Genomic DNA, 14,026 nt, shown 5'->3' with positions numbered 1-14,026 from the left:
AGCTGCATGTCTAGAGAAGACGATTTTCCCCCCCGCACTCATCTCTCATCCTCTCTGCTCCATCACACCTCTCAACTGCTCTCCCTCTTTGCTTCCCCTTCTCTTCGGATCCCTAGTCAAGAATGCAAATATTTTCTGGTGTCCATGTTGGGAAACTGACCTGGAGGATTCAATGAAAGATTACATTTTAGCTTTGGGACTTAATGGTCCTTTGTGGATCCGGACAGTCAGATAGAGAAAATAAATGACTGTAGAAAGTTCTGAGAAAAGGAACTTTTCCAGCATGGGGAGGAACACATTTGTGCATTTGTAAAATGAAATTTATTTTTTAGCCTTGGCCTGAGACTGGTGATATCTTAATTCCCTGACCAGGGATCAAACTTGCACTCCCTACATTGGAAGCTCAGAGTCTTAACCACTGGACCACCAGGGAAATCCGAACTGTACCTTCTTATCCTTCATCAGCTCCCTGCCCTTTGCCCTCAGAGAGAGAAACACAGCCCGTGAGGAATACATCTCACCCAGAGGATGTGATAGTCTAGTCCCATTCGTGACTCCAGAGCCACTGTCCAAATACAGAAAATACTTAAATACTCTGCCCTCATCAATGAGCTGCATGCTAATGGGAAGCAGAGTGGATAGATACTCCGTCCACCACGAATACAAATATTCTGATTTAGACTTACATTTCCAACTCCTCCACTGGCTGGTCTTTATCCAGAGAGGCTGGCAGGCAGAAGGGTAAAAGGACTTGACTTCATTTCCCTTTGCATGCTTCCTGCCCAGAAATGCCCAGAGATACCCCAAAGAGATGTGAAATGACTGGAAGAGGAAGAAGGAGGAACACAGCAGAGGCTGAAATTGGACCATCAGTTCTGTAACTGTGAACAATGTAGTAAACACGGAGGCTGGACGGGGGCCTGCTTCCTCTGGGAGCTCAGCTTCCTGGCTTCTCCAGCCACCTTTGTCCCTTTCCTGGCTTTTCATGCATCTGAGATGTGTACAAACAGGGGCAAGAAATCCGTCGGGAGTGTTCCACTAAAAGCCCATGCCATGTCTGGAATGGGGGTGGTGGACTGGAGCAGAGGTAAGCTGTGAGTGTTGTAAAACCTCTCCCTTTGGTTTATAGGCAATGTCTTTGTAGCCAGATCCCTTTTTTGGGGGTGGGGCAGTGGTTTTCAAACTGTTCAGGGATGAATGTTAGGGGTCCCCGAAAGGAATGTGTAATCGTGGCTTGCGTGTGTGATAAGTCGCGTCAATCAAGTCTGACTCTTTGCAACCCTATGGACCGTAGCCCTCCAGGCTCCTCTGTCCATGGGATTCTCCAGGCATGAATACTGGAGTGGGTTGCCATGCCATCCTCCTGGGGGTCTTCCCAGCCCAGGGATCAAACCCGGGTCTCTTAGGTCTCCTGCATGGCAGGCAGATTCTTTACCACTAGCACCACTTGGAAGCCCATGCAATCGTGGCAGACACTTCTAACTTAAGTGACTTCTAATTTATATGGCTTTCTCGTCTTCAATGCCATGAGGCTGCGATGCAGTGTCATGGATACAGCACAGAGGAATCAAGTGTGATGTGAAAACCCATGATTCCTGAAAATGCTCTCTGTGTACCCGAGGAGTAACTCTCCATCGCCACACTACTGAGCGTGGAGGAACCCTGCTGCCCTTCACTGAAGGCCACGCGAGGTGGAAATCTACCATCAGGTGGCTGTCGGCCCCGTGGTCCAGCCCCAGCTTACCAAGTGCACTGGCTTCTCCGTGGCAAGTTGGAGTCCGAGGCAGACTGTCACCCCCCCTCCTCTGCTCTCTCCGGCAGGTCCTGTTCAAGCTCCTCCTGGGCAGTGCTAAGTTTGGAGAAGCCGCCTTATTTCTTTCCATTCTGGGTGTGTTTAACATCCTCTTCATCACCTGTATTCCTGTCATCCTCTACTTTACCAAAGTGGAATACTGGAGCTCTTTTGATGACATTCCATGGGGAAACCTTTGTGGATTTTCAGTCCTCTTATTGAGTAAGTGGCGACTGCCCTGCCAGAATCCCCAGAAAGCAGGGACTGACAAAGTGGGATCCGGAAAGCTCCAGGGAATGGAAACTCATGCCCTGAAGGAGAAAAAAAAGCAAGTCTATTATTATCCTTAAGTTCTTCGTGGTTTTCTAGGTCATTGTGTCGCAAAAAGGAAAGCCTTTGTAATGATGACACTAGTTCTGATTCCAGGACTGTGGTCGCTGTGGTAGTGACCATTGTCATGGTGGCTCTGAACAGTGAACTAGTGGCTAAGGGTAATAATAGTGCATTACTTATAGGGTTGGTTATTCCTGTTGTCGCCAAGTCATGTCCAGCTCTTCGCAGCCCCATGGACTGCAGCACACCAGGCTTCCCTGTCCTTCACTGTCTCCCCGAGTTTGTTCAAACTCATGTCCATTGAGTTGGTGATGCCATCCAACCATCTCATCCTCTGTCGCCCCCCTCTTCTCCTGCCCTCCATCCTTCCCAGAATCAGGGTCTTTTCCAATGAGTTGGTTCTCCACATCCGGTGGCCAAAGTATTGGCTTCAGCTTCAGCATCAGTCCTTCCATTGAATATAGGGCTGGTTAGAAGTTGGTAGATTAATACTATAATAGGGAAGAAACTTTTGTATTCTATTACACATTTATCACTAAAAGGATGATGCCTACAAGCTTAAATTATACATAATGCTCCCCAAATAATGTGCATTAAGCTAAAATACCTTTGTTTAGCTCACAGGAAATAACCTGACTAGACCTGCTTGTGAATGACTAGAGAGAAAGAAATTAACACATCCTTTCTGGAGACTGATGGGAACCAGGAAGTGTTTGACTCTACTCCTCCCCTTTCAGTATAAAAGGAGCCTGAATTCTAACCCAGACTAGATAGTTCTTTGGGACATGAACTCACCATCTTCTCGGTTTGCCAGCTTTATGAATAAAGTTGTCATTCCTTGCTCCAGCAACTGACCTTTCAATTATTGGCCTGTCGTGCAGCAAGCGGTACAAGCTTGGAGTTGGTTAACAATCCACACAGAGCTCTTCGAACACTACCTGATAACGTTCAGTAAATATTATCACTATTAGTGTCATCATCACCATTACTGCATCAACATCATCATCCTCATCACCGGTAATTGCTATAAGGCTGGTCCTAGGCAGGGAAGCATCCAAGGAGGAGCCTCACCCATTTCTACCTAAAATGTGCATCCCAAAGCTCCTGATCATGGTCATCCCAGAATCACTGCCAGCAGCAGAAAAAAGCAAAGTTAGTCAAGTAAGTAGGATAGCCCCATCCTCTTTTCTAGTGCCTTCTCACTGGTTAGCTTTTTACAATTTCTTTCATCTTCTTCAGAGTTCAGGGAAGAGAAGAGACCTGAGTAGTCAGGATGTTTGGCCCTAATCCCCAGTCCTGGAGCCCTTGAAGGAGCGCAAATCCCCTGAGTCAGAATAAAGAGCAAGACACCTAGACTCCAGCCTCCTCAGAGAAGCTGGGGTTGGATAGGCCATAAAGGATGGAAAATCAGGGCTGGGCATGCATAACACCTATCTTTTTATTCTTTATTTCAGCATTCAATATTGTATTAAATTTTGGAATTGCTGTTACATATCCTACTCTGATGTCTCTTGGAATCGTCCTCAGCGTACCTGTGAATGCAGGTAAACTTCTGTGGCTTTCTGTATCTGTTTGTAAACACGCACACACAAACACACACGTGCACATACATACTCACATATCTTCTTGCTTGCTTGTACAGTGTACAGATTTAACCTCCTGTATAGAAAGAAACCACTTGGGTAAAATATTGACGTTTGTGACACATGCAGTATTTTGTTCAGAGTGGATTGATTTTCACATATAACACCAAGGTACAGAAAGTCTAAAATCATCTTTATTTGAGCTAGTGTGAAGATCAGAGATGAATATCATTAATTTTATTAATAAGTAGAAACGAATAAGTCGCAGAAGAAAGTTTTTTAGTTTTCATAAGCAGCTTTCTAAAAGAGAATGCTAGCTCAGGGTATGGCAGGCATGAGATAGAGACACATCCACAGCTACAGAAGTGTGGACATTGCTCCCGGAGTCGCAGAAGAGAGCCCTCATCCAGCTGCTCAGGACCTCGCTCCGTGTTCCACTGGGGACTCACCAGTCGGCAGCTCTCCTGAGGTGTGCCATCACCTGCCCCTCACCTCCCTCCTTTTCTGGCTCATGCTGCTATGAACTTTGGGTTTTCCTTCCAGAATCTCCCTGAGTCATACTCGACCTCCCTGTAGAATCTGTTTGTGAGTCACTTCCCAGAGCACTCACCCCTTTGACCTTGGCAAAGCTCCTACCAAAGGTCATCCCCGACCTGCCCACTTCTGGGCCATTAGAGGACTAGGCTCCCAGGGAGTGGCAACCCCATATCCTGTTCAGTCTGGTGATAATAAGCCTGGAAGCACAGGTGAAACCACAGTCAACTTCCAGAGGTCTTCCTTGCGTCGCATTCCGCACGATCTATATGTGCCTTACCCTGGTCCCAGACTCCTTGGGCCCAGCACCTGCCCAGAGGGAGGGTGACCAGGCCCCTCTCATAACCCCTCTGGGCCCTTACTTATCCCCTAAAAGTGAAGGTTGTCCCTGAGTCATCACCTTGGTTGATAGGAGGACCACACGAAATGATTTATGAGGCAGAACTTCCCAAGGCAGGAAAAGCCCCTAAGCACCTAGAGAGCTGGTAGAAAAGTGGTCCAGCCTGTCTGTGTCCACACACCACAGGCTTCAGAAAAATAACTCATCAACATGCCGCAATGCATCTTAGCGCATCAGAGCATTCTTATTTCAAGGAGGCATATTCCAGGTGACCCTTGTAGAGAAGCTACTTGGACTGTATCATACAGCGAGAGGTTAATCGGAATCCTCTGCTACTTACCTGCACTTTAAGAGGGTCAGCAGTGTATCAGAGGAAGCAATGGCAATCAGTTCTCCAGGGGAGCAGGAGCAGAGGAGTCGGTGCTTCTCCGACCGTCCAAGCAGAGCCCTTGCTGGGCTCTCTGACACTCTCTAGCATAGCTCATGGGACTGGCTGACTGGCTCTGCTAAAGAATCCACTGTAAAGAATCCGCCTGCCATGCAGGAGACCGGGGTTTGATCCCTGGGTCAGGAAGATCCTCTGGAGAAGGAAATGGCAATCCACTCCAGTATTCTTGCCTGGAGAATTCTATAGACAGAGGAGCCTAGTGGGCTACAGTCCATGGGGTTGCAGGGAGTCGGACACAACTGAGCAACTAACACTTTTCACTTTCTTTCATTTGTAAATTAACAGGCTGTTCTGCCAGTATTAAAAATTAAAGTGTTTCTGAATTAGAGGGAGACAGAAGAGGTGCTTTAATTCCACAAAAGAACTGCTAACAAAATGTATTTCTCAGTTTTACCTTTTACCTCTGCCCACCCTCTAGATGGAGGTGAGAGGCGCAGGAAGAAGTGGCGGGGGGGGTGGGCAAGAGGACTGGAGGAACAGGAAGGGAGATGACAGAGCAGCCCCCTCGTGTGGCAGACAGGCGGGGCGGGAGATGCAGAGAGAGGGACAGCACGGCAGGCTTCAAAAGCTGCACGTGTAAGTCAGAAAAAACTCTTTCACAAACTGAGTTTTTCAAAAAAACAATCTGATTCTCCCTTGTGTGGAGTTCAGTTCAGTTCAGTCCCTCAGTCGTATCTGACCCTTGGTGACCCCATGGACTACAGCACTCCAGGCTTCCCTGTCCATCACCAACTCCTGGAGTTTACTCAAACTCATGTCCATCGAGTCAGTGATGCCATCCAGCCATCTCATCCTCTGTCGTCCCCTTCTCCTCCTGCCTTCAATCTTTCCCAGCATCAGGGTCTTTTCCAAGGAGTCAGTTCTTTGCATCAGGTGGCCAAAGTATTGGAGCTTCAGCTTCAGCATAAGTCCTTCCAATGAATATTCAGGACTGATTTCCTTTAGGATGGACTGGTTGGATCTCCTTGCAGTCCAAGGGATTCTCAAGAGTCTTCTCCAACACCACAGTTCAGAAGCATCAATTCTTATTTATGCTCAGCTTTCTCTATGGTCCAACTCTCACATCCATACATGACTACCGGAAAAATGATAGCTTTGACCAGATGGACGTTTGTTGGCAAAGTAATGTCTCTGCTTTTTAATATGCAATCTAGGTTGATCAGAGCTCCTAGGTTGTCAAGGAGCAAGTGTCGTTTAATTTCATGACTGCAGTCACCATCTGCAGTGATTTTGGAGCCCAAGAAAATAAACTCTCTCACTGTTTCCACTGTTTCCCCATCTATTTGCCATGAAGTGATGGGACCAGATGCCATAATCTTAGTTTTTTGAATGTTGAGTTTTAAACCAGCTTTTTTCACTCTCCTCTTTCACTTTCATCAAGAGGCTCTTTGCTTTCTGCCATAAGGGTGGTGTCACCACATATCTGAAATTATTGATATTTCTCCCAGCAATCTTGATTAAAGCTTGTGCTTCATCCAGCCCAGCATTTTTCATGATGTACTTCAGTTCAGTTCAGTTGCTCAGTCATGTCCAACTCTGCAACCCCATGAATTGCAGCACGCCAGGCCTCCCTGTCTATCACCAACTCCCAGAGTCCACTCAAACTCATGCCCATCAAGTCAGTGATGCCACACAGCCATCTCATCCTCTGTCGTCCCCTTCTCCTCTGCCGCCAATCCCTCCCAGCATCAGGGTCTTTTTCAATGTGTCAACTCTTCGCATGAGGTAGACAAAGTATTGGAGTTTCAGCTTCAGCATCAGTCCTTCCAATGAACACCCAGGACTTATCTCCTTCAGGATGGACTGGTTGGATCTCCTTGCAGTCCAAAGGACTCTCAAGAGTCTTCTCCAACACCACAGTTCAAAAGCATAGATTTTTCGGCACTCAGCCTTCCTCACAGTACAACTCTCACATCCATACATGACCACTGGAAAAACCATAGCCTTGACTAGATGGACCTTTGTTGGCAAAGTAATGTCTCTGCTTTTTAATATGCTGTCTAGGTTGGTCATAACTTTCCTCCCAAGGAGTAAGCATCTTTTAATTTCATGGCTGCAATCACCATCTGCAGTGATTTTGGAGCCCAAAAAAGTAAAGTCTGACATTGTTTCCACTCTCTCCCCATCTATTTCCCATGAAGTGATGGGACCAGATGCCATGATCTTAGTTTTCTGAATGTTGAGCTTTAAGCCAACTTTTTCACTCTCCTGTTTCACTTTCATCAAGAGGCTTTTTAGTTCATCTTCACTTTCTGCCATAAGGGTGGTGTCATCTGCATATCTGAGGTTATTAGCATATAAGTTAAATAAGCAGGGTGACAGTATACAGCCTTGACATATTCCTTTTCCTATGTGGAACCAGTCTGTTTTTCCATGTCCAGTTCTAACTGTTGCTTCTTGACCTGCATACAGATTTCTCAGGAGGAAGGTAAGCTACTCTGGTATTCCCATCTCTTTAAGAATTTTCCACAACAGTGATCCACACAGTCAAAGGCTTCAGTGTAGTCAGTAAAGCAGATGTTTTTCTGGAATTCTCTTGGTTTTTCTATGATCCAACAGATGTTGACAATTTGATCTCTTGTTCTTCTGCCTTTTGTAAATCCGGTTTGAACATCTGGAAGTTGTTAGTTCATGTACTGTTGAAGCCTAGCTTGGAGAATTTTGAGCATTACTTTGCTGGCTTGTGAGATGAGTGCAATTGTACGGTAGTTTGAACATTCTTTGGCATTGCCTTTCTTTGGGATTGGAATGAAAACTGACCTTTTCCAGTCCTGTGGCCACTACTGAGTTTTCCAAATTTGCTGGCATATTGAGTGCAGCACTTTCACAGCATAATCTTTTAGGATTTAAAATAGGTCAGCTGGAATTCCATCACCTCCATTAGCTTTGTTCATAGTGATGCTTCCTAAGGCCCACTTGATTTCTCATTCCAGGATGTCTGGCTCTAGATGAGTGATCACACCATCGTGGTTATGTGGGTCATGAAGATCTTTTTTGTATAGTTCTTCTGTGTATTCTTGCCACCTCTTCTTAATATCTTCTGCTTCTGTTAGGTCCATACCATTTCTGTCCTTTATTGAGCCCATCTTTGCATGAAATGTTCCCTTGGTGTCTCTAATTTTCTTGAAGAGATCTCTAGTGTTTCCCATTCTATTGTTTTCATCTATTTCTTTGCATTGGAAATATGCAAAAATTGCATTGGAAATATGCTAAGGAAGGCTTTCTTATCTCTCCTTGCTATTCTTTGGAACTCTGCATTCAGATGGGTATATCTTTCCCTTCCTCCTTTGCCTTTCACTTCTCTTTCACTTCTCTCAGCTATTTGTAAGGCCTCCTCAGACAACCATTTTATGTGGAGGCCTGCCTCCAAATTTGCTTTGTTTGATTTAGTTAAGAAACGAGAAAAAGAAAGCAAAAAAAGGAAAAGAAAACCAACTTTGGAATGCTTTTGATTGTTAGTTATGAAGAGAATGATGATCCAGGTTTGTACGAACTGATGTGAATCCTGTTCTCATTTTGTTCCCTCACCTCATCAGTCAGAAATGAGCTTCTTGGGCCTTTAATAAATGTTCATAATCGGTGATGACATAGGTGGCAATCGAGCCTCACGCTAATAATACCCTGGAGTGGAATAAAAGTTTGTATCTGTTACCTTTGAAGAATCAGGTAGAGTTTGGTCCTAAGAACATAAAAATATGGGACTTCCGGCAGTCCAGTGGTTAAGACTCTGTACTTCCAATGCAGGGGGCACACGTTTGATCCCTGGTTGGGGAGCTGGGATCCCACATGCTGTGGGGTGCATCCAAAAATATAAAAATAAATAAAATCTTTTTAAAATGTGAAAAGCACCAAGAATGGAAAGAAGGCAATAACATTTGAATTGTCCTGGCACCCCAGAACTGGCCACAATTAATTTTGGTATATACTAGATTGGCTGAAAGTTCACTGGGATTTTTCCAGGACAGCGTATGAGAAACCCGAATGAACTTTTTAGCCAACCAGTATATATACAGGGCTTCCCAGGTGGCACTAGTGGTTAAAAAAAAAAACCCGCCTGCCAATGCAGGAGATGCAAGAAACACAGGTTCGATCACTGGGTCAGGAAGATCCCCTGGAGAAGGAAGTGGCAATCCACCCCAGTATTCTTGTCTGGAAGATTCCATGGATAGAGGAGCCTGGACAGTTACAGTCTAGGGGATCGCAAAGAGTCAGACACACTGAGCAACTGAGTACACACACACACACACACAATATACACACACACAATATACACACACATGCACAATATATACACACACAATATATACACAATACATATACACATACACACAATATACACACACACATATATATACACACACATACAATACACACACAATATATATATACACACACATGCACACACACAATATTTATACACACACAATACACACACAATATATATATACACACACACAATATATACACAATATATATACACACGCACAATATACACACACACGATATATATACACACACACACAGTTTATACACGCACACACACAATATATACACACACACTCCATATATACACACACACAATTTATACATGCACACACACAATATACACACACACTATATATACACACACCCACAATATATATATATACACACACACAATATACACACACACACAATATATGTACACACACACAATATATATACACACACACACACAATATATATACACACAATATATATATACACACAACGCACACACACAATATATATATACACACAGACAATATACATATACACACACAATATATATATACACATACACACACAATATACACACACACAATATATATATACACACATACACAATATACACACACACAATATATATATACATACAGACAATATACATATACACACACAATATATATATACACATACACACACAATATACACACACACAATATATATATACACATACACACACAATATACACACACACAATATATATATACACACACACATACACAATATACACACACACAATATATATATACACATACACATACACAATATACACACACACAATATATATATACACACACACATGCACAATATACACACACACAATATATATATATACACATACACATACACAATATACACACACACAATATATATATACACACACACATACACAATATACACACACAATATATATACACACACACACACATACACACACACAAATATATATATACACACACACGCACACACACAATATATATACACACACACAATATATATATACACACAGACAATATATACACAGACACAATATATACATGCACACACATGCTATATATATATGTATATATACACACACACACTATGTATATATATGTATATACACACACACAATATATATACACACAGACAATATATACACAGACACACAATATATACATGCACACACATGCTATATATATATGTATATATACACACACACACTATGTATATATATGTATATATACACACACTATATATATATATATACACACACACACTATATATATATACACACACACACATGCACACACACACTATATATATATGTATATATACACACACTATATATATATGTATATATACACACACACACTATATATATATATGTATATATACACACACTATATATATATATACACACACACTATATATATATATATACACACACACACATGCACACACACACTATATATATATGTATATATACACACACTATATATATATGTATATACACACACACAAACACGTCTCTAAGTGCCCTTGTGTTTTGTTTTGTCTCTCACACAAGTCGATGTCCAAACTAAGGTGCCAGGTCAGGTCAGTCTGGGGAGGTGAAACCTGGTGCAAGGCCTCCCACCAGCCAGCGTTCCTAAAGTTAGGGGGGATTTGCTGGCGGCAGCTCTGCCTACCTGGTCAAGGGAGCACAGCGTCCGCCCTGCAGATAGGGCTGCCCCAGGCCCTGGCCTGGCGGGGGTCCCCCACTTCCTGATTGCCCAGGCCTGTCGGCCCCTGGGTAACCTCTGTTCTCTGTCTCCTGCAGTGGTTGACCACTACACCAGTAAGATCGTTTTCAACGGCGTCCGGGTAATTGCCATCATCATCATCGGCCTGGGCTTCCTCCTCCTCCTCCTGCCTGAGGAGTGGGACGTCTGGTTGATTAAGCTGCTCACTCGCCTCAAAGTGAGGAAGAAGGAGGAGGCGGCTGAGGGTGGAGCGGACCTGGGCTTGGGGCTTCAGAGCAAGAGCAGAAGGGCCCGGCCCTCCTTCACCCGCTGACCATCTGCCCTGAGACTCTGCGGCGACCGCTCACGAGGGGGATTTGGAATCTCTTCCTGACAGGGGGAACCTCAGCTTGGTGAGGTGTACATACCTGTACAGTTTTGGTAATCTGCAGTAAGTTATATGGTATTTATTGGCATGTCCAACTTGCTTGCACTTTTTTCACATCAGATCTTTCACTTAAGGGTACCGATTCAATACGGGAGAGAAAAGAAGAACCTCTCCGCTCTTTTTACATGAATGTAAAGCAGCTTAAAATGATCCTTGCCTAGATTGCTTGGGATGACAGGTGTTCTCGACATGGCAGGGCAGATGTTTCAAATCTTTGCAACTGAAAATTACATTGCACACTGTGATTATTTCTCAGCGATGGTAGGTCATATTTTGTTTTATACCAGAGCTACACTCTTAATTTTAAGGGATTTCAATGAACCAAAAGATCACTCTGAGTTAACTGAGACAAATGGATTTCTGGATGGGTGGGTAGATGGGATGTGAAGAGCTGGAGCAGAAAAGGAAAATGGACTTGGAAAACCATCGACTGTGGCTAACCTGTGGCTAACTGTGGCGGTGATGATTAGAGGACAGGCTGAGCTGGGTAACAGAAGGGGGAAGTTAAGTCTTAGCCCCAGCTGGCTTGCCCTCACATGTTCGTGTAAGATCATGCAAGAGAAATTACAGTGCCTTCTACAGAATTTTTGTCTTTACCTATGTGAAGCGAGGTGACATTATAAGTCACTGGCGCCGTCTTATCATTTAGATGTAGAAATCTTTAGAAACAAACAAAATACTATATATGTGTGTGTATGTACAAAAATGGCAAAGCTGATGACCAGTGTCATAGAACACAGGTCACGGTGTGCATATGAGGCAGAGTCCGCAGAAGATGAATTGCTGGTTGCTTTTACTTCCTGACTAAGATGGAAAAATTATTTACTGAATCTGCAAACCTTTTTATGAAACTTTTAAGCACCAGGCTGTTTACTTCCACATTATAGGTCTGCCAGAAAATTCTATCTGTGATAGATCTGTAAAGAGGGATGAGGGGGTTAGAGTTTACTATTTTTGAAGTTTACATTGTTACATATCGAAACGGAAACCTTATTTTGAAATGTTGTCATAACCCAATGGTGCACTCTGTAACCATGGAGTCTTTTGTTTCCTAGGGGAAAGGGGTACTCATGACCTGAACTTTTTAGCAAATTATTATTCTCAGTTTCCATTACCTGTTTGGCCAAACAGATGAATAAACTATTTAAAAAAGAAGCATTCTGTGCTGTCTTAGCAGCAACTTTGTTCCTCTCCCACTAAGTAGATCTGACTTTCTGGCTTCCTCACCTGATATTCTTCTCCCAGCAAGCCCCATCCTCCTGCACCCTCGAGGCACAGAAATCCATACTGCCTCTTCGAGGGAAGAAAGTTCTTAATGCAGAGTTGCTTTCACAACTTCCCTGGTGGCTCAGATGGTTAAAAAGTCTGCCTGCAATGCAGAAGACCTGGGTCCCATCCCTGCGTTGGGAAAGTCCCCTGGGGAAGGGTATGGCAACCCACTCCAGTATTCTTGCCTGGAGAATTCCGTGAACGAAGGAGCCTGGTGGGCTGGGGTCCATGGGATCGCAAAGAGTCAGACACAACTGAATGAGTAACACACTTGGCTTTCACAAAAGTGAAGTGCAGGGCGAAGGTCCAGCCCTGGAAGGAAATGTCTCGAGGCAGGGTTTCCCTCCTATCCTCCTGCCCCACCGCCCTATCCCGGGCAGCCCCGTCCCTGGCTCCCTTACACTTGTGCCTCAGAGTGGCAGCCTCCGTCCCTAAATTGACCTGGTCTCTTCAGCCCTGCTCCCACACCTGACTTCTGCCTGGCTCTAGAAGGAATTTAATGTAACGTGTGTATCACTGTTCCAGGCTGCTGCAGCCAGGGGCTCTGAGGTCTTACATGTCTCATCCTCCGGCCACAGAGGGCCATGTTCTCTAAGAGGGCATGTGAACCGTGAGGCAGGCTCGGACCTGAGACCTTTTGCTGAAGTGCCTGCACCTGGACAAACCTCTCCTCCAGCAACAAATTACAAGAACAAAACAAAACAAAACTCTATGGGACTAAAAATAACTGCGCGCATGCATAGTTAGGGCAAAATTATGGACAGAGGATACAAAATAAACCAAAAAACCCAGTTGCCATTTTTAAAGAGCCTGGAGCAAAAGCATCATGTCAGGAGGAAAAGCAGGGTACTGCACATGACCCCTGCACACAGCGCCTCCTAGTTCAATTCAGTTCAGTCGCTCAGTCAAGTGTCTCTTTGTGACCCCATGGACTGCAGCATGCAGGCTTCCCTGTCCATCACCAACTCCCAGAGCTTGCTCAAACTCATGTCCATCGAGTCAGTGATGCCAACCAACCCCTTCTCCTCCTGCCTTCAGTCTTTCCCAGCGTCAGGGTCTTTTCCAAGGAGTCAGTTCTTTGCATCAGGTGGCCAAAGTATTGGAGCTTCAGCTTCAGCAGCAGTCCTTCCACTGAATATTCAGGACTGATTTCCTTTAGGATTGACTGGGTGGATCTCCTTGCAGTCCAAGCGTGCAGTTCAAGCACTGCCTAAGGGGTGGGCAAACCATCTAAGCCACTCCTGTGGCCCGACCCATGGACACACTCCTTT

The 14,026-nt window shown here is 44.3% G+C and overlaps 1 protein-coding gene across 2 annotated transcripts in view; it reads left to right on the top strand.

Annotated features, from left to right (window-relative positions):
- SLC35F3 (solute carrier family 35 member F3) overlaps positions 1–12,641 on the top strand; it is a 412,819-nt gene extending 400,178 nt beyond the window's left edge. For both annotated transcript variants that reach the window (XM_070471073.1, XM_070471074.1), the window contains 3 exons: positions 1,822–2,014; positions 3,580–3,669; positions 11,137–12,641. In XM_070471073.1, the coding sequence (XP_070327174.1) occupies positions 1,822–2,014; positions 3,580–3,669; positions 11,137–11,372 (519 nt within the window). In that variant the 3' untranslated portion in view covers positions 11,373–12,641. The remainder of the gene's footprint in view (positions 1–1,821; positions 2,015–3,579; positions 3,670–11,136) is intronic.
- The last annotated feature ends 1,385 nt before the right edge of the window (positions 12,642–14,026 follow it).

The sequence above is a fragment of the Odocoileus virginianus genome, chromosome 7, assembly GCF_023699985.2.
Source record: "Odocoileus virginianus isolate 20LAN1187 ecotype Illinois chromosome 7, Ovbor_1.2, whole genome shotgun sequence".
NCBI lineage: Eukaryota > Metazoa > Chordata > Mammalia > Artiodactyla > Cervidae > Odocoileus > Odocoileus virginianus.
The sequence above is the reverse complement of the archived record's forward strand: the minus strand, read 5'-3'. Positions and strand labels throughout refer to the sequence as shown.